This window comes from Hylobates moloch, unplaced genomic scaffold (assembly GCF_009828535.3).
Source record: "Hylobates moloch isolate HMO894 unplaced genomic scaffold, HMol_V3 SCAFFOLD_12, whole genome shotgun sequence".
Lineage (NCBI taxonomy): Eukaryota > Metazoa > Chordata > Mammalia > Primates > Hylobatidae > Hylobates > Hylobates moloch.
This window is the reverse complement of record NW_026652287.1, coordinates 20,986,991-21,014,397: the sequence shown is the minus strand read 5'-3', so window position 1 is coordinate 21,014,397 and position 27,407 is coordinate 20,986,991. Positions and strand designations below refer to the sequence as shown.

At 39.4% G+C, this 27,407-nt stretch overlaps 2 protein-coding genes across 5 annotated transcripts in view; one reads left to right on the top strand and one right to left on the bottom strand.

Moving 5' to 3' along the window:
- The window catches only part of TMEM116 (transmembrane protein 116), a 140,018-nt gene that overhangs the window by 59,643 nt on the left and 52,968 nt on the right, over positions 1-27,407 (bottom strand). For 3 of the 4 annotated variants that reach the window (XM_058424679.1, XM_032168652.2, XM_058424681.1), the window contains one exon: positions 3,137-3,241. The exons of the other annotated variant lie outside the window; for it this stretch is intronic. In XM_058424679.1, the coding sequence (XP_058280662.1) occupies positions 3,137-3,241 (105 nt within the window). The remainder of the gene's footprint in view (positions 1-3,136; positions 3,242-27,407) is intronic. 4 annotated transcript variants of the gene reach the window in all.
- LOC116477911 (large ribosomal subunit protein uL11-like) lies at positions 21,652-22,164 on the top strand. Its single transcript, XM_032761905.2, has one exon. The coding sequence runs from the start codon at positions 21,667-21,669 to the stop codon at positions 22,162-22,164; it is 498 nt and encodes a 165-aa protein (XP_032617796.1). The 5' UTR covers positions 21,652-21,666.

Genomic DNA, 27,407 nt, shown 5'->3' with positions numbered 1-27,407 from the left:
TAAAAATATATATATTTTTTTTCTTCTTCATATATATATATACATATATATATATATACATATATATATATATATATATACATATAAAATACTTTTTCCTCTTTGGGTTTTCTTTTCTTTTTATTTTTTTGAGACAGGGTTTCACTCTGTTACTCAGGCTGGAGTGCAGTGATATGATCACAGCTCATTGTGGCCTCAATCTCCTGCCCCCCACATATATGTGTGTGTGTGTGTGTGTGTGTGTGTATATATATATTTATATTTATATATATACACACATATATATACATACATATATACACATATATACATATATACACACATATACATATATACACACATATATACATATATACACATATATACATATATACACATATATACATATATACACGTGTGTGTGTGTGTGTGTGTGTATATATATATATCTTAGGCTAAAGCTTTTCTTCTTGAAACCAATGATAGAGTATGGGTTATAAAGAGAAGTATCGTATATGCATTTGTATGCATAAAAACCAGTAGGATACCGTATTTGAGAGCTAATCTCAGTCCTTCCCATTTTTTTTTTCAAATTTTTTTTGTTCTGCTGCCAGGAGCTCAAGCCTCAGAAAATTATTGCCCCATGTTTTCTCCATTCTTGGCTTCTGTTCTAATCACGGCAACTTCTTTAGGGAATGACTTGTGGCTGAATAAGTCTCACAAGCTACAGTCAGTCTATTGGCTTTTGAATGAATGAATGAATAAATAAAAACTTGAAATGCTATCCCTGTAAAGCTGCTGAACTTTTTAGACATTCATTTACCTAAACAGAAAGATATTGAATAATTATTTCTTTATAGTATCTTTCAGTTATAGAATCCTAAGGATATATAGCCACGGGTCCTTACTAACTTGTAGGGAGCTAAGAAACTACCGAGTTTAAAATATGGAAGAGTAGGCTGGGTGCGGTGGCTCATGCCTGTAATCCCAGAACTTTTGAGGGCTGAGGAGGGCAAATCATGAGGTCAGAAGATCGAGACCATCCTGGCCAACATGGTGAAACCCCATCTCTACTATAAATACAAAAATTAGCTGGGTGTGGTGGCACGTGCCTTTAATCCTAGCTACTTGGGGGGCTGAGACAGAAGAATTGCTTGAACCAGGGAGTCAGAGGCTGCAGTGAGCCAAGATCGCACCACTGCACTTCAGCCTGGTGACAGAGCGAGATTTCATCTCAAAAAAAAAAAAAAAAAAAAAAGAAGAGTAATTATTACTATGGAATACCCAGAGGTAAACTAAAGAAAAGGTGCCAGAGTATAATCCTGTGTTGCACAATACAGTAGCTGCATGTGGCTAATTAAATTAAAATTAATTAAAATTAAATAAAATTTAAAATTCAATTCCTCAATCACACTAGCCACGTTATAAGTGTTCCGTATCCACATATAGCTAGTAGCTACTGAACTAGACTGTGAATTAAATATTTTTATTATTGAAAAAAGTTGAACAGCTTATAGACTATGATATCTTGTTCAAGATACTGCTTAAGGGCCTCTTCATGTTACTTTTTCAGTTATTTCCTCAGTGTCCTTTCTCCTTAAAGTAAGAGAGTGTAAGAGACAGAAATTTTAAAAGCATTCTCTGCCCCTGCCCTTCTTCAAACATGAACATCTAGAACAACATAAAAAAGTAAGAAGAGTACCTCCTTAAGAAGTTAATCAGATGAAGAGTTCATAGAATCATAGCATCTTGGGGGTGGAAGGGACATTAAAGATCCCATAGACTAACATTTCATTTTATTTTATTTTATTTATTTATTTTTTTTAGACAGAGTTTCGCTCTCATTGCCCAGGCTGGAGTGCAATGGCGCGATCTTGACTCACCGCAACCTCTGCCTCGTGGGTTCAAGCAATTCTCTTGCCTCAGCCTCCCAAATAGCTGGGATTACAGGCATGCGCCACCATGCCCGGCTAATTTTATATTTTTAGTAGAGATGGGGTTTCTCCATATTAGTCAGGCCGGTCTCGAACTCCTGACCTCAGGTGATCCACCCGCCTCGGCCTCCCACAGTGCTGGGATTACAGGCGTGAGCCACCATGCCCAGCCGACACTTCATTTTGTTTGCTTGTTTTTGTTTTTGTTTTGTTTTGTTTTTTTGAGACAGAGTCTCTCTCTGTCACCCAGGCTGGAGTGCAGTGTGGCGCGATCTCGGCTCACTGCAAGCTCTGCCTCCCGGGTTCATGCCATTCTCCTGCCTCAGCCTCCCAGGTAGCTGGGACTACCGGCGCCCGCCACCATGTCTGACTAATTTTTTGTATTTTTAGTAGAGATGGGGTTTCACAGTGTTAGCCCGAATGGTCTCAATCTCCTGACCTCGTGATCTGCCCGCCTTGGCCTCCCTAAGTGCTGGATTATAGGCGTAAGCCACTGCGCCTGGCCAACACTTCATTTTACAATGAAAAATTGGAGGTGCAAGAAAGGGAGACGATATGTCTAAGGTCACAACAGGAGATAAATAACAGAACTGGGTCTCCCAGGGTTGGCATGGAGTCAAGAAGAATTTCCCTTGCTGAGTCAAACCAGGCAGGAATGCCAGCACTGTAAATAATACTCCTATAATCAAACCTGTATGTCTATGTGTGTGTGTGTGTCTGTGTGTGTGTGTGTGTGTGTGTGTGTGTGTGTGTGAGAGAGAGAGAGAGAGAGAGAAGGGAGAAAAGGAAGTGATGTCAAAAGAATGGAAACAGTGGGAACACGTTTTTTCTTCAATTAACCTCCATAAATGCACCTAGCTAGTGCTAAATGCTTACACTGTTTATCAGGGATATACGGGGATTGTTTTTACATACTTTTTTTTTTTTTTTTTTTGAGACAGGGTCTGTCTCTGTCACCCCGGCTGGGGTACAGTGGCTCAAGTGATCCTCCTGCTGCAGCCCCCGGAGTAGCTAGGACTCCAGGCATGTGCTACAATGCCCGGCGAATTTTTTTGGTATCTTTTGTAGAGATGGGCTTTCACCACTTGCCCAGACTGGCCTCGAATTCCTGGGCATGAGCATTCTGCCCCCCTCAGCCTCCCTAACTGCTGGGATTACAGGTAGGAGTCACCACACCCGGCCTAGCATACTATTATTAACTATCAGCCCTGAATAAAACTTACCAGTGGAGATGTGCTCTGTCCACTCTGGGTGTGTTTCATCCTCAGCTCTGTGTACAAATACCAGATGTAATTGACGGTGTAGAGAAATGAGGAAATGTAGAATATCTAGGTTAAAATCAAAACAACCCATCATAACTATCTCACTCTGACAACGTGAAGTTCTTTCAATATACTCCATTATTTTCTATTATGACAATCCTACCTACTAGTCTATTAGTAATGTACCATCTAGTGTCCATACCAAACAAAACCATACCAAGTCTGAAATTATTTTTTGTGTGTGTATGTAACAGAGTTTTCGCTATTGTTGCCTAAGCTGGAGTGCAGTGGCACAATATTGGCTCACTGCAACCTCTGCCTCCCAGGTTCAAGCGATTCTCCTGCCTCAGCCTCCCGAGTAGCTGGGATTACAGGCACGTGCCACTACGCCCCGCTAATTTTATTGTATTTTTGGTAGAGATGGGGTTTCACCATGTTGGCCAGGCTGGTCTCGAACTCCTGACCTCAGGTGATCCACCTGCCTTGGCCTCCCTAAGTGCTGGGATTACAGGTGTGAGCAATCGCACCTGGCCCCAAGTCTGAAATTCTAACAGGCCTACCTAAAACATGCCCTGCTTCCTTATTTTATCCTTTGGACTGTTCAGAAGAATCACAGCATTATCCACCTCTATCTGCCCCACAATCCCACTTTTATGAAGACATCATATAATCTTTTTCTATTTTATTTTTTAATTGAAAAGGCAATAAGGATTTCTACTTCTAGTAATGACAGGCTAAGCTATTTGAATCAACTTTCCATTCAAAAGAACTAAACATGCTGAATAAGATATTTTTTTAAAAATCCTTAAAATAACCTAAGAACTGAGATTATATCAAGGAACTAGTAGGATAAAATCTAAGGGAAGGAATTTCTACTTCCAGCTTTGATGAGATAACAGGAATAGAATTTACCCTCCAGCCTTAAACAACTAAAAATCGAATAAAATATATGAAAACATCCAGTTTTCAAACAGTAGGCAACAAGCAGAAGAGAACAGCAATCCCTGAAAAAAGAAAAGCAAGTGAGTCCATCAAGTGCCCCAGCTCACCAGCTGGTAAGAGTGAGTACAGGAGGGCTGGGCACGGTGGCTTACCCTGTAATCTCAGCACTTTGTGAGGCCGAGGTGGGCAGATCACGAGGTCGGGATCGAGACCATCTTGGCCAACATGGTGAAACCCCATCTATACTATAAATACAAAAATTAGCTGGGTGTGGTGGGGCACGCCTGTAGTCCCAGCTACTTGGGAGGCTGAGGCAGGAGAATCACTTGAACCCAGGAGGCAGAGGTTGCAGTGAGCTGATGTCGTACCACTGCACTCCAGCCTGGTGACAGAGTGAGACTTCATCTCAAAAAAAAAAAAAAAAAAAAAAAACCAAAAGAAAAGAAAAAGAAAGAAAAGAAAAAGAGTGAGTACAGGAGGGGGAATCCAAAGAGACCACTGTCTTGGTGAGCTGAGAAGACAGAATTCAGAGTTTGGGAGGCCAAGGCAGCTAAAATTTGTGAAGTACAGTATCAGAGCAGAGAAAGCTATATAGTGAGACAATACTCAGGAGAGCTGCAGAGGTCACCCCAAGTCTTTGGTTAAGTATTAATCAATGTATATGGGAGAGAAAACCATGAAAACCAGAGAAAGAATCCTCAGAAAGGAGTAAGTGGGACAATCCCTAAAGCTCACACAGGGCCAGGAATACTTTGTTTGCTTTCTCACCAACCAGAGTGGAAGAATACACAGGGCATAATCATAAGAAGAGTATTGCTTCTGTAATGGGACCAAATTAGCCGTACATAAAAGGCTGCCCTCACAAGGCGTAAAAGGAAGCCTAATTAGCGGGGGTGGTGGTGCATGCCTGTAATCCCAGCTACTCTGGAGCCTGAGGCAGGCAAATCACTTGAGCCCTGGAGGTGGAGGTTGCAGCGAGACAAGATCGCGCCACTGCGCTCCAGCCTGGACGACAGAGTGAGGCTCCATTTAAAAAAAAAGAAAAAAAGCAAGCCTTTAAAAAACAGGCAAACCTTGAAAAGGTCAGGAGTTCAAGACCAGCCTGGCCAATACGGTGAAACCCCCATCTCTACTAAAAATACAAAAACTAGCCAGGCTTGGTGGTGTGTGCCTGTAGTCCCAGCTACTCCGGAGGCTGAGGCAGGAGAATCGCTTGAACCCAGCAGATGAAGGTTGCAATGAGCCAAGATTGAGCCACTGCACTCCAGCCTGGGCAACAGAGCTAGACTCCATCTCAAAAAAAAAAAAAAAAAAAAGAAGAAGAAATAGGTAATTTCATTTACGCCCAGTAGAGGGAACCAGGATGTCATTGTATCTGACAGATTTTTTTTCAGCCCTCATAGCAGATACATAAGCATTCTAAATTTGACCCTTCTTGAAGTTTTCAGGTTTAAAATTTTGTAACACCTTAAGTGATATTGTTAAAAACCTTGAGAACTGTAATTAATGTTAACATTCTTCAACAGCAAAGATAAATGATTATTAATTTATCATCTTAACTACTTTGTATTATTTTGAGAGACTCAGGACTCATCTTTATTTTGTTAAACTCCCAGAGACACAAATATTCACTGAATGGCTACCTTGTATAAAGAAGAATCTATGACAGGGAAGACAAATGAGAACCTTCTGCTTAATCTCATACAGATAGTCCCTAACTTTATGACTGTACAACTTATAATTTTTCAACTTTATTATGGTATAAAAGAGCTATGCATTCAGTAGAAACTGTACTTCTTTATGACCCATACACCCATTCTGTTTTTTACTTTTAGGACAGTATTCAATAAATTACATGAGATACTCAACACTTTATTATAAAATAGGCTTTGTGTTTTGCCCAACTGTAGGCTAATGTAAGTGTTCTGAGCATGTTTAAGTTAGGCTAGGCAAAGCTATGATATTTTAATTCCACAACCTGTTTCTTTAAATTTTCAACCATCTCCTAAACTGAAGCTTTATGTTTAGAACAATGTTTTCCTCTAGTATAACTTGATTCTGTACTCCTGGATTTTCTTGATTTGTCACAATTGTTCCATGTAACCAGACAATTTCACATGCTTTTACTTTTTCTAAAATCCATACATTCCCCTTGCCAAGACCAGCTCGGTCGTGGAGACCCTAACCCAGCGGTGCTAGAGATATTAAAGACACACACAGAAATATATTGTGGAGTGATCAGGGGGCTGACAGCTTTCAGAGCTGAGAGCCCTGAACAGAGTTTGACTCACATATTTATTGACAGCAAGCCAGTAATAAGCATTAGTTCTATAGATTATAGATTAACTAAAAGTATTCCTTATGGGAAACAAACGGATGGGCCGAAACAAAGAGATGGGCTCTGGCTAGTTATCCGCAGCAGGAACATGTCCTTAAGGCATAGATCGCTCAGGATATTGTTTGTGGTTTAAGAACGCCTTTAAGCGGTTTTCCGCCCTGGGTGGGCCAGGTGTTCCTTGCCCTCCCAGTAAACCCACAACCTTCAGTGTGGGCGTCATGGCTGTCACGAACATGTCACAGTGCTGCAGAGATTTTTGTTTAGGGCCAGTTTATGGCCAGATTTGGGGGCCTGTTCCCAACACCCCTGCTTAAGATACTAGTTTTCTTGTTTACGTCTGCTATAAAACTGTGTACACTCTCGGCCGGGCGCGGTGGCTCACGCTTGTAATCTCAGCACTTTGGGAGGCCGAGGCGGGCGGATCACGAGGTCAGGAGATCGAGACCACGGTGAAACCCCGTCTCTACTAAAAATACAAAAAATTAGCCGGGCGTGGTGGCGGGCGCCTGTGGTCCCAGCTACTCGGAGAGGCTGAGACAGGAGACTGGCGTGAACCCGAGAGGCGGAGCTTGCAGTGAGCCGAGATCGCGCCACTGCACTCCAGCCTGGGCGACAGAGACAGACTCCGTCTCAAAAAAAAAAAAAACAAAAAAACAAAAAAAAAACTGTGTACACTCTCATAATCTTGAACACATACTCTTCCAGTATCTGATTAAAACCCATTTATGCCTAGTGTTCCATTATTGGAACGCTAAGCATGTAGAAGTTACATCCTACTGCTCAAGGTCATCCCCAAGGTCTGATTTCTCACACGTCTGCAATTCAAAAAAGCTGCAACCTCCGGCATAAATGGGTTAAAGTCAAGCACCTTTTCATCAGATTTGACTCCCAGGTTATCTAAATGAACTTTCCATAAAAAAAAAAAATCATATTACAAGTTTTTCTTTACATTACTGATAACTGGCCTAAAAAACCAAAGATTTTACATTTAATCAAAATAATTTCCTATGTTTCATATTGGGTTAATTAAAGTGTTAAAAAAATTTACATCCACATAACTTTCTGTACTTGCTTTTAAAGACTTTTTTTTTTTTTTTCTTTTAAAGACTTTTGATGGTCACTCTGGTTAAATAAATGGCTATTATTTCACGGTGACATGTGATCCTGTTTTGAGCAAGTGTTTTAAACCTTTTAACATCTTTGACAGGCTTCCCCAGAATCAGACTCTAAATTAAGTCTTCTTTGACTTCATACTAACTTTGGGTTATTCCATTTGGCCTCAGAACTTCTCAAAGGTTTATAAAAGAGAAATATTAAACAAAATCAGGCTTACTTGAGATGTCAAATTATATGGAAAACATTGTCAAATGGTAAGTGATGTTAGATCTACTTTCAGTTACTTTTATGGGTATGTTATTGATATAAATGTTCCAAAATTGTACAAAACTCTTAAAATCTAATATGTTATCAGTCATAATTCTGATTACTATGTTATACCACAAAAATAACCACATTTCATTGTGAATGTCTGGTTATGGTAAACTTTCACCAGATTTTACATGGTTATTCAAAGGTTGTGTCATCCTCAGTTACTGTTTTGATTCTTCCCTAAAGGTATCTGCAGTCAGATTCATGAAAAAGACTAACAAGTACTCTTAAATACAAATTTCTAATAACTTCAATATTAATGGACTAAATACAAATTTTCTAAAACTCCAATACAAAAATTAATAAATCTGCAAAACTGCTAATCAAGATAAAACCAAAAAATTAGTTACATGAGATTAAATAACATAAAAGTAATGTTTTTATGACTTTTATTTAAAAGTTTATTTAGAATTAAAGTATTTGGCTGGCTAAAATAAATACCTTTTTAAAAACCTTGTTGTTTTTTGTTTCCTGTTGGGACTCAGGAAAAAGAAAAAACACTGTTGGTTCTTTACTTAAATGTTTTGTTTTCCAAATTTTAAAAACTGGTTGGGCCAAGCATCACTCATCTGATTTGGGAGATCCAGCCTAGCAAGCACAAGAAAAAAAAATCCTTTTCTCAGAGGTTAATTTGCATATAAGCACTGAGTTCAGCTAGAAGCCTTGAAACTTATATTCCTCCCTGCTCAGCCACCTTGCTGCTCCTGTTAAGGGAAGGCTACCGTGCCCATCCAGGAAAGAAATCGTTCAAGTCTTCTGAGAAATGCAGGAGTTCAGAGTAAGGTGAGATGAGAAGACAGACTCACAGAATTTGAATAGGTTAGGGGGAAGAGGGTTGGGCATTCTAAACAAAGGGCTAGAATAGGAAAAGGGGCAGAGACAGGAATAAGGATGTCTAGTTCCCCACAGGAACTTAGTGCTTCATACAGTGCCAATCAATAGTAGGTACTCAGTAAATATTTTGATCAATAGTAGGTAGTCAGCAAATATTTTGTTGGATGGCCAAAGATATTCAGGCCACCTGCATACCTACAGCATCTCAAACTTGGTACATAAAACAAGTGGCAGTATCTTGGGGAATAATCAAAGCACCAAAACAAAAATGGAAACAATTTTACCAGATTTACTAGTAAGTAAACTAAAACTTTTAAAAATTTAAAACAAATACACTCTTGCATATATTTATTTTAATTTTATACATCATATGTGATTATATGGGGGGAGGCTTTGTAAATTGCAAAGTTCCAATAAATTCTTTTTAAAAAATGGCTGGGCATGGTAGCTCACACCTGTAATTCCAATACTTTGGTAGGCCTAGCCAAGAGGATCACTTGAGGCTAGGGGTTTGAGACCAGCCTGGACAACATAGCAAGACCTCATCTCTACAAAAAATAAAATGAACTTAGCTGGGCATGGTGGTGCACACCTGCAGTCCCAGCTACTCAGAGCTACTAGGAGGCTGAGGTGGCGGGGCGGGGAGGGGGGGTGTTGGTTGAGCCTAGGAGTTGGAGGCTGCAGTGAACTATGATTGCGTCATTGTGCTCCAACCTGGGCAATAGGGCAAGGCCCTCTCCCTCGACCCCCACCCCCAAAAAAGAAAGAAAACAAAAACAAAACCAAAATATTTTTCTCTTAAGCTATCTACAGTTTACACTAATTTGATAAAATAAGCTTTTATAAACAAAAGTAAAATTGTTTACTTTTTCTCCCTACTTGATCCCTTCAAAATTAAAAAACTACCCATAAGTATTCTTATTCTTATAACAATATAGTTGATTCCATAAGTTCAATAAAAATATGCTGTTTTTATAATGGAATACAATTTAAAACATTGCTTATATATATTAGCAAGGTTTTGACTAGAATGTCATATTTAAATTGTTTATAGATACTATGGACGAGGTCTAAAGTCTGCCTTCATTTGGCTTCCTAGACTTCAGAAGTTTTTAAATCTGAAATTACAGTGTGGCCAGTTGCTATTCCTGCTGCACTTATATAAATGATCAGGTAATATTTGATAAAACTAAACTTATTTTACAAACAATTTAGTCTTACTCTATTATCTTTGGTAAAAATCGCAATTACGGAAAAGAAAAAAACTATGTTTCTAAGAAAATCTGTAATACACCTGTTATTAGACTGTGACCCTGAGGATTGTTTTCAAGTTTTTATTATGTACCTATAGAGTGTACTAGATCCTAAAATCTTCTAGGTACCTCCAATCCAACTTTCTTCCATAAAATTACTAAAACCAGGAAATGCTCTGTTCCTAAAACCCTGTAAACTAAAACCAAATAGGCTGGGGTGATGGCTCATGCCTGTAATCCCAGCACTCTGGGAGGCCGAGGCAGGTGGATCACCTGAGGTCAGGAGTTCAAGACCAGCCTGGTCAACATGGTGAAACCCCGTCTCTACTAAAAGTATAAAAATCAGTTTGGCGTGGTGGTGCACACCTGTAGTCCCTGCTACTCAAGAGGCTGAGGCAGGAGAATCGCTTGAACCTGCAAGGCAGAAGTTTCAGTGAGCCAAGATCGCACCACTGCACTCCAGCCTGGGTGACAACAGTGAGACTCCCCCTCAAAAAAAAAAAAAAAAAAAAAAAACCTAAAACTAAATAAATTTTAAGAGATGGGTCTTGTGCCTGGGGTATGGACAACACAGAAAGTTCACTGGACTGCCCAATGCCATAACCAGAGACATTAAAACTACAAACCAAGATGAGAAATTGATGCCTTTATGCTGTGGACATCTTTCCCCAGAAACATTGGAATAAGACTCTCCATCATAATGAGACTCTTGCCTCTTAATTTTTCCTTGTTTATGCCTACCTCTTTCACTTGACAGGACACTGGTGTAATTAAAATTTCACAATCAGTAGCTACTGCAGATAACTTGACAAGACCTGATCTTTAAAAAAAAAAAAAAAAAATCCTTTAGAACAGGATAGAGAGCCCAGAAATAAGGCTGCACATCTACATCTGTTCTTCGACAAAGCTGACAAAAACAAGCAATGGGGAAAGGACTCCCTGTTCAATAAATGGTGCTGGGATAACTGGCTAGCTGTATGCAGAAGATTGAAACTGTACCCTTTCCTTACACCATATATAAAAACTAACTCAAGATGGATTAAAGATTTAAATGTAAAACCCAAAACTATAAAAATCCTGGAAGACAACCTAAGTAATACCATTCTGAACGTGGAAACAGACAAAGATTTCACGATGAAGACGTCAAAAGCAATTGCAAAAAATGCAAAAATTGCCAAATGGGATCTAATTAAACTAAAGACCTTCTGCACAGCAAAAGAAATTACCAACAGAGTAAACAGACAACCTACAGAAAGAAAGAAAATTCTTGCAAACTATGCATCTGACAAAGGTCTAATATCTAGCATCTATAAGGAACTTAAAAATCGACTTATAAGGAAAAAACCTCATTATAAAGTGGACAAAGGATATGAACAGATACTTTTCAAAAGAAGACATACATGCAGCCAACAAGCATATGAAAAAAAGCTCAACATCACTGATCACTAGAGAAACGCAAATCAAAATCACAATGAGATACTATCTCACACCAGTCAGAATGGTGTGGTTACACCACAGATGCTGGTGAGGTTGTAGAGAAAAGGAAATGCTTATACACTGTTGGTAGGAATGTAAATTAGTTCAACCATTGTGGAAAACAGTGTGGTGATTCCTCAAAGACCTAAAGACAGAAATACCATTCGACCCAGCAATCCCATTACTGGGTATGTGCCCAAAGGAATATAAATCATTTTATCATAAAGACATATGCACACATACGTTCACTGCAGCACTATTCACAATAGCAAAGACATAGAATCAACCTAAATGTCCATCAATGGTAGACTGGATAAAGTAAATGTACTACATATATACCATGGAATACCATACAGTCATAAAAAAGGACAAGATCATGTCCTTTGCAGGAACATGGATGGAGCTGGTGGCCATGATCCTTAGCAAACTAACATAGAAACAGGAAACCAAATACCACATGTTCTCATAAGTGGGAGCTAAATGATGGGAATACGTGGACACATAGAGGGAAACAACACACACTGGGGCTTATCGGAGAATGGAGGGTGGAAGGAGGGAGAGGATCAGGAAAAACAACCAATGGGTATTAGGCTTAATACCTGGGTGATAAAAGAATCTGTACAACAAACCCCCATGACACAAGTTTACCTATATAACAAACCTGCCCATGTACCCCTGAACTTAAAATAAGAGTTAAAAAAAAGGAAAAAAAAATCCTTTAGCCTATCTAGTAGGTGATGTTAGCGACATCCCAATACAACTTTTTGTTCAACTTGTACTAAGGTTCCTTTTTCAAACTGACTTAGTGGCCGGGCACAGTGGCTTGGCCGGGCGTGATGGCTCACACCTGTAATCCCAGCACTTTGAGAGTCCAAGGCAGGTGGACCATGAGGTCAGGAGATCGAGACCATGTTGGCCAACATGGTGAAACCCCATCTCTACTAAAAATACAAAAATCAGCTGAGTGTGGTGGCACGTGCCTGTAAACCCAGCTACTCCGGATGCTGAGGCAGGAGAATCACTTGAACCTGGAAGATGGAGATTGCAGTGAGCCAAGATTGAGCCACTGCACTCCAGCCTGGTGACAGAGTGAGACTCCATCTCAAAACAAAACAAAACAAAAAACACACACACACAACTGAGTTGCTGACTTGGCTCTCTCTGCTTTAAATCAACTCAGCCATAAAATGCTAAATAATAAGATTGCTATCTACTGGCTAAACAACAACAACAAAAAGTCTAAGAAATTATTAATACTACATGGTATGGATAGATAAATTCCTCTGGAAAAGCTGAGACCCATATACACAGAATTTAAAAGCAGGCCACATAAATACAAGAGGTCTGTGATGGTTAATACCGAGTGTCAACTTGATTGGATTGAATGATGTAAAGTATTGTTCCTGGGTGTGTCTGTGAGGGTGTTGCCAAAGGAGATTAACATTTGAGTCAGTGGGCTGTGAAAGGCACACCCACCCTTAATCTGGGTAGGCACCATCTAATCAGCTGCCAGTTCGGCCAGAATGAAAAACAGGCAGAAGAACATGGAAAGACTAGCCTGGCTTAGCCTCCCAGCCTACATCTTTCTCCCGTACTGGATGCTTCCTGTTCTTGAATGTTGGACTCCAAGTTCTTCAGCTTTGGGACTCAGACTGGCTTCCTTGCTCCTCAGCTTGCAGACCCTATTGTGGGACCTTGTGATCATGTGAGTTAATACTCCTTAATAAACTCCCCTTTATATATACATCTATCCTATTAGTTCTGTCCCTCTACAGAACCCTAAGACAAGGTCTCACCTAATCTCCCACGGTCATTTGATTTATTCAACTGGTTGCCTTTAATCCTAGGTTCATGGCTCAAAACTAATATGTGAACTAAGATTATCATATTACTATGAATTTTACTTTGTCGTTTTTCAGCTTTGTACCTATTACTTCCCAAATTTCTACAAAAGTACAACTCCTAACAAAATTAATGCTGGCCCAACACTTTGTGATGATAACAACACTTACAAAATAACAAAATTAAACTTAACAATAGACTCCACCTGGTAGACTTAGCCTGTGAGCCACTCCCTCCAAACCTCCCTTGTTGCTCAAATGTGACTAAAAGAGTTTGACACTAACTCCTAGTCACCAATCACTCCCTTCGACATGGGACCAGACCAACAACCTGAGGCAAATCCATCCTGACACCAAGAAACAATCAAACATAATTTTCAATCAAACAACTAGGATGACTGATCAGCAATGCTTTCAGAAAAAGATCTTGATCAAAGGGGAGAAATGCGAAAATTGTCAGAATCAAAATGGAGTCACTCGGGTCAAATCCCTGACAAATGGAGCCAGGGAAGGCCAAGAAGGGAGGTTCTCATGCACGTATGCCTGATAACAAGAACCACCACAAAAGATCCTGCAAAAATCACAACATTGCACATAGGCCACTTCAACCTTACCCACACAAAAAGTACTTATGCAAGGATATCTGCCCAGCAACTGCCTGTCTAACCTTGGACTGATGCCATGCTTGTTAATCCTTGTATCCAAAGATAACAATTACATAATCCTCCTTATTTTTCCTTTAAAAACCCTTGTTTTCCTTTACCTCCCTGAATATGCCCATCATATTCCCATTGCAATGCTTACTCCTGAATAAATTCTATTTCTTTTAGAGTCTCTCTCTCTGTTATTTAGGTTGACAACCTCAATAGCTTACTTAGTTCACTCTTCTACAAGAACACATTTAAACCTATCGCAAACATGTGGTTGTCTAATTCTCTGTAAAATGATCTTGACTAGATGGCAGCTCAAGATTACAATAGAAAATAGTTTCCAATCAAGTATAAAAATACTCTCATATTTTCATTTAATTACACATCAATATTAACCCTAGTTTAATGTTTAAAAAACCAAACATAAAAAATAATAATTACACATCAGTAAAGCTGAAAAAAATCTATTTTTTGCTATCGATTAGCAAAAATTTAATCTCCTTTGATATCTAAACCATTAGAAGATCCTAAAAAATCACAATAGCAATGTTACATAAACCCATAGCCACTGTAAAATTTAGGCCTTAGAGTTAGGCAAGCTAAGTCCAAAAGGTCAGTGAGGGAGTGAGACTACATTAACAAGCAAAGATCATAAAATTTAATTCTAGATGGGAGAATATGTTTAATAGACCCTGCTTTCTATTGCCAGGCAGATGCAGAAAGTAATGGATCAGTAAGGATGTGGAGGAATGAAAGGACTGCAAGTGAATCCTCTGTTTGAGGAAGTAGGGAGAGATTCTATTATTACCTTGAAAAATAAACAGAACAATAATAGTTTATACTAATCGAGGGCACTTTACATTTGTTATCTAATTTCTTCTTCACAACAACCCTTAAGAACCTTGTCATTATTCCTATTTTACAAGATAAAACTAAGACTTAGAGAAGTTCACTTGCTTAAAAAGTCACAGAGCTAACAGCTGTGAAAGCTGTTGGCAGCTGTTGAACCCAGGTCCGATCAACTGCAAACTACAGCTTTAATTCTAAGCCTCAAACTTCATGTCAGTTGCAACCCAAACTAGTGTCTCTAACATATCTGACTAGCACATTCTTCCAGGAAATAAAACGGTTCACTAAGAAAATATAGCTGATGGCACTTCAACTTGTGTCAAAGTATACAGAAGAATAGCCAAGATTAAATGGAAAGGCTGACTGGGACAGTGTCTGGCATTGTTTTTTCCATATCTTGTTTTTCCATAGCAGTTTTCCTGGTAAATGTAGATCAGTCAGGGTGGCGGGAAAAATTGTAGAAAGATGCAAACATTCTTGGAAGGCCAGAAGTTTTTCCAAAACCTTTGGAAAAAGATTTGGCTGAAGGTAGCCAGATTCTCTCATCCAGTGCCTGAAAGTTTAGGTTAGATAACAAGGGGATGTAAAGAAACTGATCTAGATAAATTAGTTTACTTAGGCCTTGGAACCTGGCCTTTAATCATCTGCCTACAAATGTGTTGACTCAAGGCCTTTGTTATTAAATCTACACTGAATAAATGCCCGCAGCACTGGCTTGTCAGGGCTGCAGCTGCTAACTCTTTACAGCACCCTCCTTGGTGTCTGTGGGCGGCCCAGTCCCGTAGCCCACTCTTTCACTAGATCCCTGTGTCTGAGTGCATTTGTTCATCCATTGTTCAGCCAGGGTCTGCGGGTCGGACCTGGTAGGTAAACAGAAATCTTAGTGCAACAACCCTCTCAGGTGCTTTTGGAGAAAGCATGGAATTTGTTCCTGATCCAAAAATTCTACAGGACAATCATATATATCCAAATTAATCCTCTCAGTGCAGAGCTAGTCATCTAATGGAATAAAAAAATCTCAGGAGGTTTGACCATGGATCAGATTCCATCTTTCAGAGGCAGATGCTGTAGTGCAAACAAAGCCTTCTGATCCAAATGTTATCCTGGCATTGCAACATCTTTTTACTGGTTGGCTGAGTTCACGAAAGAAATAGTACTTGGAAAACACCACATCTCAGCCTATTAATCAAAAACTGAAATTACAGTCATGCACCGCATGACAATATTTCAGTCAACAGCAGACCGCATATAAGACAGTGGCTACATAAGATTATAATACTGTATTTTTTACCATACCTTTTCTATGTTTAGATACGCAGATGCTTACCATTGTGTTACAATGGCCTATAGTATTCAATACAGTAACATGTTGTTTAGGTTTATAGCCTAGGAGCTGCAGGCTATACCATATAGCTTAGGTGTGTAGTAGGCTATGTCATCTAGGTTTGTGTAAATGCACTCTATGATGTTCACACAATGATGAAATTGCCTAATGATGCATTTTTAGAATGTACCGCTGTCGTTAAACAATGCATGACTGTATTTCTGATGGCTTAGTTTGAAAATTCACTTTGCTTCTCAGGTAAGTTCCAGAATTAAAAACTAGCCATGGGCAAATGATTGATTTCTTCTGTTCCAGTTCAGTGAAGTGGCATAAGGGTGCTCCAGCTGTACTGATCCAGTTTGCTCTGATCAGCTATGGGTTTCCTATAAAACTCTTTTCATTGTCTGAATCAAGCAGGAACTCAATAACTGCAGCCACATAATAAGGTTATAATATAAGAAGTGAACAAATCTCATTCTAATTTGTATCCCATGTCTACCCCAGTGGAGGATGGAAAGCTCAAAACAAAATATTCATGTGTCCTGAAGATTTAGCATCCTAAACCTGGGAAGCACATTAAAAAGCCATTTAGTGTAATAATTTCCAAATGCCAGTTCAGAAATTAATGCTGATCCCTGACATTGGTCTAAGAACTAACAAACAGAAAGGAATAGCATCAACATCAAAAACTAGGATGCCCACTCAGAGACCCCATCCGAAGGTCACCAACATCAAAGACCAAAGGTAAATAAATCCACAAAGATGGGGAGAAACCAGCACAAAAAGGCTGAAAATTCCCAAAACCAAAATACCTCTTCTCCAAAGGATCACAACTCCTTGCCAGCAAGGGAACAAAACTGGACGGAGAATGAGTTTGATGAATCGAAAGAAGTAGGCTTCAGAAGGTGGGTAATAACAAACTCCTCTAAGCTAAAGGAGCACATTCTAACCCAATGCAAGGAAGCTAAGAACCTTGAAAAAAGGTCAGACAAATTGCTAACTAGAATAACCAGTTTAGAGAAGAACATAAATGACCTGCTAGAGCTGAAAAACACAGCACAAGAACTTCGTGAAACATACACAAGTATCAAGAGCCGAATCGATCAAGTAGAAGAAAGAATATCAGAGATTGAAGGTCAACTGAATGAAATACAGTGAGAAGACAAGATTAGAGAAAAAAGAATGAAAAAGAATGAACAAAGCCTCCAAGAAATATGGGACTATGTGAAAAGACCAAATCTACGTTTGTTTGGTGTACCTGAAAGTGATGGGGAGAATGGAACCAAGTTGGAAAACACTCTGCAAGATATTATCCAGGAGAACTTCCCCAACCTAGCAAGACAGGCCAACATTCAAATTCAGGAAATACAGAGAACACCATAAAGATACTCCTCAAGAAGAGCAACCCCAAGACACAAAATCATCAGATTCGCCAAGTTTGAAATGAAAGAAAAAATGTTAAGGGCAGCCAGAGAGAAAGGTCGGGTTACCCACAAAGGGAAGCCCATCAGACTAATAGTGGATCTCTGTGCAGAAACCCTACAAGCCAGAAGAGAGTGGAGGCCAATATTCAACATTCTTAAATAAAAGAATTTTCAACCCAGAATTTCATATCCAGCCAAATTAAGCTTCATAAGCAAAGGAGAAATAAAATCCTTAACACACAAGCAAATGCTGAGAGATTTTGTCACCACCAGGCCTGCCTTACAAGAGCTCCTGAAGGAAGCACTAAACATGGAAAGGAACAACTGGTACCAGCCACTGCAAAAACATACCAAATTGTAGACCATTGACACTACGAAGAAACTGCATCAACTAATGGGTGAAATAACCAGCTAGCATCATAGTGACAGGATCAAATTCACACATAACAATATTAACCTTAAATGTAAATGGGCTAAATGCCCCAATTAAAAGACACAGACCGGCAAATTGGATAAAGAGTCAAGACCCATTGGAGTACTGTATTCAGGAGACCCATCTCACGTGCAAAAAATAAAGGGATGGAGGAATATTTACCAAGCAAATGCAAAGCAAAAAAAAAAAAAAAAAAAAAGCAGGGTTTGCAATCCTAGTCTCTGATAAAACAGACTTTAAAGAAGGGCATTACATAATGGTAAAGAGATCAATGCAACAAGAAGAGCTAACTATCCTAAACATATATGCACCCAATACAGGAGCACCCAGACTCATAAAGCAAGTTCTTAGAGACCTACAAAGAGACTTAGACTGCCACACAATAATAGTGTGAGACTTTAACACCCCACTGTCAATATTAGATCAACGAGACAGAAAATTAACAAGGATATTCAGGACTTGAACTCAGCTCTAGACCAAGCATACCTAACAGACATCTACAGAACTCTCTGCCCCGAATCAACAGAATATACATTCTCAGCACCACATTGCATTTATTCTAAAATTGACCATATAATTGGAAATAAAACACTCCTCCGCAAATGCAAAAGAATGGAAATCATAACAAATAGTCTCTCAGACCACAGTGCAATCAAGTTAGAACTCAGGATTAAGAAACTCGCTCAGAATTGGCCAGGTGCGGTGGCTCACACCTGTAATCCCAACACTTTGGGAGGCTGAGGTGGGTGGATCACGAGGTCAGGAGATCGAGACCACCCTGGCTAACACGGTGAAACTCCGACTCTACTAAAAATACCAAAAAAAATTAGCTGGGGGTGGTGGCGGGCGCCTGTTGTACCAGCTACTCAGAAGGCTGAGGCAGGAGAATGGCATGAACCCGGGAGGCGGAGCTTGCAGTGAGCCGAGATTGTGCCACTGCACTCCAGCCTGGGCGACAGAGCAAAACTCTGTCTCCAAAAAAAAAAAAGAAAAAGAAACACACTCAAAACCACACAACTACATGGAAACTAAACAACCTGCTCCTGAATGACTACTGGGTAAATAACAAAATTAAGGAAGAAATACATAAGTTATTTGAAACCAATGAAAACAAAGACACAATGTACCAGAATCTCTGGGACACAGCCAAAGGAGTGTTTAATGGGAAACTTATAGCACTAAATGCCCACAGGAGGAAGCAGGAAAGATTTAAATCGACACCCTAACATCACAATGAAAAGAACTAGAGAAGCAAGAGAAAACAAACTCAAAAGCTGGCAGAAGACAAGAAATAACTAAGATCAGAGCAAAACTGAAGGAGACAGAGACAGGAAAAACCCTTCAAAAAAATCAATGAATCCAGGACCTGGTTTTTTGAAAAGATTAACAAAATAGACCGCTAGCCAGACTAACAAGAAAAGAGAGAAGAATCAAATAGACACAATAAAAAATGATAAAGGGGATATCACCACTGATCCCACGGAAATACAAACTGCTATCAGAGAATACTATAAACACCTCTACGCAAATAAACTAGAAAATCTAGAAGAAATGGATAAATTCTTGGACACATACACCCTCCCAAGTCTAAACCAGGAAGAAGTTGAATCCCTGAATAGACCAATAACAAGTGCTGAAATTGAGGCAGTAATTAATAGCCTACCAACCAGTAAAAGTCCAGGACCAGACAGATTCACAGACAAATTCTACCAGAGGTACAAAGGGGAGCTGGTACCATTTCTTCTGAAACTATTTCAAACAATAGAAAAAGAGAGAATCCTCCCTAACTCATTTTATGAGGCCAGCATCATCCTGATACCAAAAACCTGGCAGAGACACAACAAAAAAAGAAAAATTCAGGACAATATCCCTGATGAACATTGATGCGAAAATCCTCAACAAAATATGTCAAACTGAATCCACCAGCACATTAAAAAGATTATCCACCATGATCAAGGTGGCTTCATCCCTGGGATGCAAGGCTGGATCAACAAATGCAAATCAATAAACATAATCCATCACATAAATAGAACCAATGACAAAAACCACATGATTAATAGATGCAGAAAAGGCCTTTGACAAAATTCAACACCGCTTCATGCTAAAAACTCTCAATAAACTAGGTATTGATGGAACGTATCTCAAAATAATAAGAGCTATTTATGACAAACCCACAGTCAATATCATACTGAATGGGCAAAAACTGGAAGCATTCCCTTTGAAAACTGGCACAAGACAACGATGCCCTCTCTCACCACTCCTATTCAACATAGTATTGGAAGTTCTAGTCAGGGCAATCAGCCAAGAGAAAGAAATAAAGCATATTCAAATAGGAAAAGAGGAAGTCTAATTATCTCTGTTTGCAGATGACATGATTGTATATTTAGAAAACCCCACTGTCTCAGCCCAAAATCTCCTTAAGCTGATAGGTAACTTAAGCAAAGTCTCAGAATACAAAATCATTGTGCAAAAATCACAAGCATTCCTATACACCAATAACAGAGAGCCAAATCATGAGTGAACTGCTACATTCACAATTGCTGCAAAAGGAATTAAATACCTAGGAATACAACTTCTAAGGGATGTGAAGGACCTCTTCAAGAAGAACTACAAACCACTGCTGAAGGAAATAAGAGAGGACACAAACAAATGGAAAAACATTCCATGTTCATGGATAGGAAGAATCAATGTCATGAAAATGGCCATAATGCCCAAAGTAATTATAGATTCAATGCTATCCCCATCAAGCTACCATTGACTTTCTTCACAAAATTAGAAAAAACTACTTTAAATTTCATATGGAACCAAAAAAGGCCCGCATAGCCAAGACAATCCTAAGCAAAAAGAACAAAGCTGGAGGCATCATGCCACCTGACTTCAAACTATACTACAAGGCTACAGCATCAAAAACAGCATGGTACTGGTACCAAAACAGATATATAGATCAATGGAACAGAACAGAGGCCTCAGAAATAACACCACACATGTACAACCATCTGGTCTTTGACAAACCTGACAAAAACAAGCAATGGAGAAAGGATTGTCTATTTAATAAATGGTGTCGGAAAAACTGGCTAGCCATGCGCAGAAAACTGAAACTGGACCCCTTCCTTACACCTTATACAAAAATTAACTCAAGACGGATTAAAGACTTAAACATAAGACTTAAAACACTAAAAACCCTAGAAGAAAACTTAGGCAATATCATTCAGGACATAGGCATGGGCAAAGGCATCATGACTAAAACGACAAAAGCAATGGCAACAAAAGCCAAAATTGACAAATGGGATCTAAAACTAAAGAGCTTCTGCACAGCAAAAGAAACTATCATCAGAGTGAACAGGCAACCTATAGAATGAGAGAAAATTTTTGCAATCTATCCATCTGACAAAGGGCTAAAATCCATGATCTACAAAGAACTTAAACAAATTTATAAGAACAAAACAACTCCATCAAAAAGTGGGCAAAGGATATGAACAGACACTTCTCAAAAGAAGACATTATGCAGCCAACAAACATGAAAAAAAGCTCATCATCACTGGTCATTAGAGAAATGCAAATCAAAACCACAATGATACCACCTCATCCCAGTTAGAATAGGGATCATTAAGCTCTCGGCTTTCGGCTCGTAGGAGGCCAAGGTGCAACTTTCTTCGGTTGTCCTGAATCCGGGTTCATCCGACACCAGCCGCCTCCACCATGCCGCCGAAGTTCGACCCCAACAAGGTCAAAGTTGTATACCTGAGGTGCACCGGAGGCAAAATCGGTGCCACTTCTGCCCTGGCTTCCAAGATCGGCCCCCTGGGTCTGTCTCCAAAAAAGGTTGGTGATGACATTGCCAAGGCAATGGGTGACTGGAAGGGCCTGAGGATTACAGTGAAACTGACCATTCAGAACAGACAGGCCCAGATTGAGGTGGTGCCTTCTGCCTCTGCCCTGATCATCAAAGCCCTCGAGGAACCACCAAGAGACAGAAAGAAACAGAAAAACATTAAACACAGTGGGAATATCACTTTTGATGAGATCGTCAACATTGCTCGACAGATGTGGCACCAATCCTTAGCCAGAGAACTCTCTGGAACCATTAAAGAGATACTGGGGACTGCCCAGTGTGTGGGCTGTAATGTTGATGGCCACCACCCTCATGACATCATAGATGACATCAGCAGTGGTGCTGTGGAATGCCCAGCCAGTTAAGCACAAAGGAAAATATTTCAATAAAGGATCATTTGACAACTGGTGGAAAAAAAAAAAAAATGGGGATCATTAAAAAGTCAGGAAACAACAGGTACTGGAGAGGATGTGGAGAAATAGGAATGGAAATAGAAACGCTTTTACACTGTTGGTGGGAGTGTAAATTAGTTCAACCATTGTGGAAGACGGTGTGGCAATTCCTCAAGGACCTAGAACCAGAAATACCATTTGACCCAGCAATCCCATTACTGGGTATATACCCAAAGGATTATAAATCATTCTACTATAAAGACACATGCACATGTATGTTTATTGCGGCACTATTCGCAATAGCAAAGGCTTGGAACCAACCCAAATGCCCATCAATGATAGACTGGATAAAGAAAATGTGGCTCATATACATTATGGAATACTATGCCACTATAAAAACGGATGAGTTCATGTCCTTTGCAGGGACATGGATGAAGCTGGAAACCATCATTCCCAGCAAACTAACACAAGAACAGAAAACCAAACACCACATGTTCTCACTCATAAGTGGGAGCTGAACAATGAGAACACACGGACACAGGGAGGGGAACATCACACACCAGGGCTTGTCACGGGGTGGGGGACTAGAGGAAGGATAGCATTAGGAGAAATACCTAATGGAGATGATGGGTTGATGGGTGCAGCAAACCACCATGGCACATGTATACCTATGTAACAAACCTGCACGTTCTGCACACATGCGCCAGAACTTAAAGTATTTTTTTTTTTAAAAAGAAATGCTGAAGAAAATAGAGGCAATGAAATGAGTTTTTCATATGATTAAATTTACTAATTTAAAGAACCACCAATTATTCTGATATTTTTTTGCCAAGTTTTTTGTCTCAAATGTTATTTCTTTTATGAAATTAGATGGTAGTTACGGTAGTTGTTTTTAAATGTTCTTCAGTTAGCAAAATATAAACTCGGCAACATTAAAACTGATTTACTTTTTTTTTTCTTTTTAGTTTTTCTCATTTCTAAAATTTTGAAGTCTAGGACCCACTGAACTACTTTTCTACTATATCACCTGAATTTCAGGTAAAAAAATAAATAAAGGCTGGGCGCAGTGGCTCACGCCTGTAATCCCAGCACTTTGGGAGGCCGAGGCAGGCGGATCACAAGGTCAAGAGATCAAGATCATCCTGGCCAACATGGTGAAACCCCGTCTCTACTAAAAATATAAAAATTAGCCGGGTGTGGTGGTGGCGCATGCCTGTAGCCCCAGCTACTTGGGAGGCTAAGGCAGGAGAATCACTTGAACCAGGGAGATGGAGGTTGCAGTGAGCTGAGATCGTGCCATTGCACTCCAGCCTGGCAACAGACAGAGACTCCATCTCAAAAAAAAAAAAAAAAAAAGTAAATCAGTTTCACACGGATGACAATTATGAGCATTTGTGATAAGGAAACACCAAAGTGACCCTAAGAATTTATTCTCATCAACAATCCTCAAGGTTTCTACACAAACCAAATTTTTTTCCCTGCTACTTCTTAAGCCCATTCTCTTAATTCTGCTTCAGTGAAAATGATTAATTAATAACTGCTAACCACATTCCAAAGTGTGGCAACAGTTTACAATAAGGGCAAAGATTTATTTTCTTTTCTTTTGAGGCAGGGTCTTGCTATGTTACCCAGGCTGAAGTGTAGTGGTGTGATCACAACTCACTGCAGTCTCGACCTCCTAGGTGCAAGTGATCCTCTCACTTCAGCCTCCTAAGTAGCTGGGACCACAGGTGCGCACCACCATGCCCAGCTAATTTTTTAAAAAATTTTTTGTAGAGACAGGGCTCTCAATATGTCACCCAGGCTGGTCTCGAACTCCTGGACTCAAGCGATTCTCCCACCTCAGCCTCCCAAAGTGCTGAGATTACAGGCATGAAGCCACCATGCCCAGCTAAAGAGCAAAGAGTTTTTCTAAAAGGTTTTTTCTGTTCAAAGACTGGAACTAGAAATCTAGATTCAGAAACCTGAATATATTGTTTGTTTAAATCAGGTGACTGGTTCTCTTTCTTTACTGTGACTCTCCAAAAGTCTAGGACCTCTTCATCTGCTTATATAAATATGGGAAGGCCCCAGCTCCTCCTACCCTCATTTTTTTCCCCCAAGAACAAGCTAGAGAGCAATTTTGGAAAGTAGAGATATTTTATCTAAACTGATCAAATTATAGAAGTAGTAGAAAGGAAAGAAAGGTGAACTTTTACGTTTCAGTTGTATACCCCTCTTTGATATTTTAACTTACATAGTGAACAACACACCAAATTTTTTAGTATAGAAAAAGTAAAAATCGTCCATTTATAAGGAGACTGCATATTTCTGTCTTGGTCTGCAGATCTCTAAAGAGTATTAAACTAGCTACCAGAATGCTCCATTAACATGGAAAGAGAGGAAAGAGTCAAGTTTGGGTTTTTCATTGGAATAACAAAATAAGCAATTACAACATCTAATTCCCAGATCTAAAGTGGAAGGAAATAGGAAGTATTTTTAAACAGTTCTTACTAACTGGGTACAAAGCTGAAAATTAGGCCATAAAGATACATTTAAGGAGGCCAGGCGCAGTGGCTCACACCTGTAATCCCAGCACTTTGGGAAGCCCAAGCGGTGAATCACTTGAGGTCAGGAGTTCAGGACCAGCCTGGCAAACATGGCGAAACCCCATCTCTCCTAAAAAAAAAATACAAAAATTAGCCTTAGCCAGGCATGGTGGTATATGCCTGTAGTCCCAGGTACTCTGGAGGCTGAGGTAGGAAACTCACTTGAACTTGGGAGGTGGAGGTTGCAATGAGCTGAGATCATGCCACTGCACTCCAGCCTGGGTGAAGGTGTGAGACTTTGTCTCAATAAATATAAATAAACAACAACAAAAAATTAAGATAAAGATCCATTTAAAACATTCTCATCCTTATTTGTCTAAGAAGAAATTTGAGGCCAGGCATGGTGGCTCATGCCCGTAATCCCAGCACTTTGGGAGGCTGAGATGGGCTGACCACTTGAGGTCAGGAGTTTGAGACCAGTCTGGCCAACGTGGTGAAACCCTGTCTCCACTAAAAATACAAAAATTAGCCGGGTGTGATGGCGTGCACCTGTAATCCCAGCTACTTGGGAGGCTGAGGCAGGAGAATTGCTTGAACCCAGAAGGCAGAGGTTGCAGTGAGCAGAGATTGCACCACTGCACTCCAGCCTGGGCGACAGAGCAAGACTCCATCTCAAAAAAAAAAAAAAAAAAAAACAAGGAAGCAATTTAGCTGTGGTACCAGACCTAAGGTGATCTTGTCAACTACTTAAAAACTACTATAGGAAACTCCGATTCTGTAAAACTGATGCCTGAGTGTACTGTCAACTTAAACAAGTCAATAGTAATAGGATAATCCAAAAATTAATACGGTCTAGACAAGAAAATGTTTTCCTAAGGTTTGTGGAAAATTATATTTAAGCCAAACTTGGAATAGTTTCAGGATTTGGAACTACTCAGTTTTTAAAAGAGAATTGCCAGCTTCTTAGTATTGTAACTCTTAAAAGAGGTGTTAGACCACATAAAATGGGGCTCTTGTTTGGTACTGACCCAGATCTCCTAACCTCTTGTTCAGGGCACTTCGTACTATTTCTCTTCTGATGGCTTATACAGTTGGAGTACATTTTCTCTTCTCATAGCCTCTCTTGGGCTTGCAAACTAAGAGTGCTCCAGCTGTACTGAGCCATTTCTCCTCCATGACCAGCTCTAAGTTTCCTACATCTAGTCAAAACATCTAGGACATTTCCAAACCAATTTTGAAAGAAAGAGGCTCTAATGCCTTAACAGACAAGCTTGGTCAGCTTATCTTGTCAGACAGAAGCTTATACCTAATCAAACAGATCTTTCCATAGGAAACTGTCTGAAGCCTTTCCAAACTATGCAATAAACTGGATCCACTTTCAAGACTAGGAAGAAACAATCACTATTGGTACAGTGCTTAGTTTAATGATCTTGATTCCCTTGCTCAGAGAAATCCATAAAAACACCGTACACTCATAGAGAACCTTTAATTTTACAAAACATGTGTACAGACATCTTATTTAACACTTTTTAAATCTGATGTAGATTAGAATGGCAATGATTTTCATTTTTAGAAAAAAAACTAGATAAGTATAAAAACAACTTCCTCGAAGTCATACAGATTCTTAACACAAAACTAAAATGAGAATCTAGGTCTCCTAAGTCTAGCTGTAGTACTTTCTTTACCATTGCTCTCCTAAAGTTGAATAAATGGACAAGCTGCACTATTTCATTTGAATTGTAGACCTCAATTTAAAGGAGGGAACCAAGTAAAATAGTGTATTTTTTTCTTCCAATCTGGCAGGCTTATCAGAAGAAAAGACAATAAGGAATACTGAAACTTTTACTTAAGTCTGGAAGCATCTGGATATTTTTTTCTAAAGAATAATTTAGATATATATTTTAAATTGTTTAAATAATATGAATCTCTGAGGCTTCCCAATTTCCCTGAATATCCAAAAGCTGAAATATTTTTAGCATATTATCTGTCCCTGAATTTTAGTATAAAATTTGCACCTAACAACTATAATAATAAACACTTGATATCACAGTAATGACACAATGATACAAGGCCTAATGATCCTTACATAGGTGGGGAAAAAAAAATACACTTTACAAAAACAAACTGAGACTTCCACTTCTGGCCAAGATGGAGTGACAGAACTGTATTTACTCTCCTAGCAAGCAAACAAAAATTAGACAAAACATCTGAAACAATGGTTTTCAAGACACCAGACATCAGACAACAAAGGGCAATAATCTCAGGGAGAAGAGAAATGAATAAAGTGAACTCTTTAACTGCCCTATCTTACCTCCTAGAAAAAGTTTTTATGCCACAGAACAGGAAATGGAAACTGAGGGAGGCCTTGTGGACTCCCTGCATTGAGGAGACAGAACTGAGAGTCCAAGGAGACCAAGGTAGCTAGAATTCACTGGAAAGGGTGCTGAAGAAAAAAAACGAAAAGGCTTCACAAAGAACCTCATAGATTTGCAGAGGATTTGCAAGATCTACTGACTGGCACATGTGTCTAAATAAACATCTCAAAGCTGAAGAAAGAACCATTGAAGAGATTAGATAGAACAGTATCTAGAGTCCACATGGTGCCAACAATAGTGCCTGTTCTCACCACCAAGACTAGAAAAACTGATAACTCAACAAGGTATAGGGTAGAGTACTCAGGAAGGCCTT

Bases quoted from the DNA above. Each gene is read 5' to 3' on its own strand.
- LOC116477911 (XM_032761905.2), top strand. From the start codon at position 21,667: ATGCCGCCGAAGTTCGACCCCAACAAGGTCAAAGTTGTATACCTGAGG.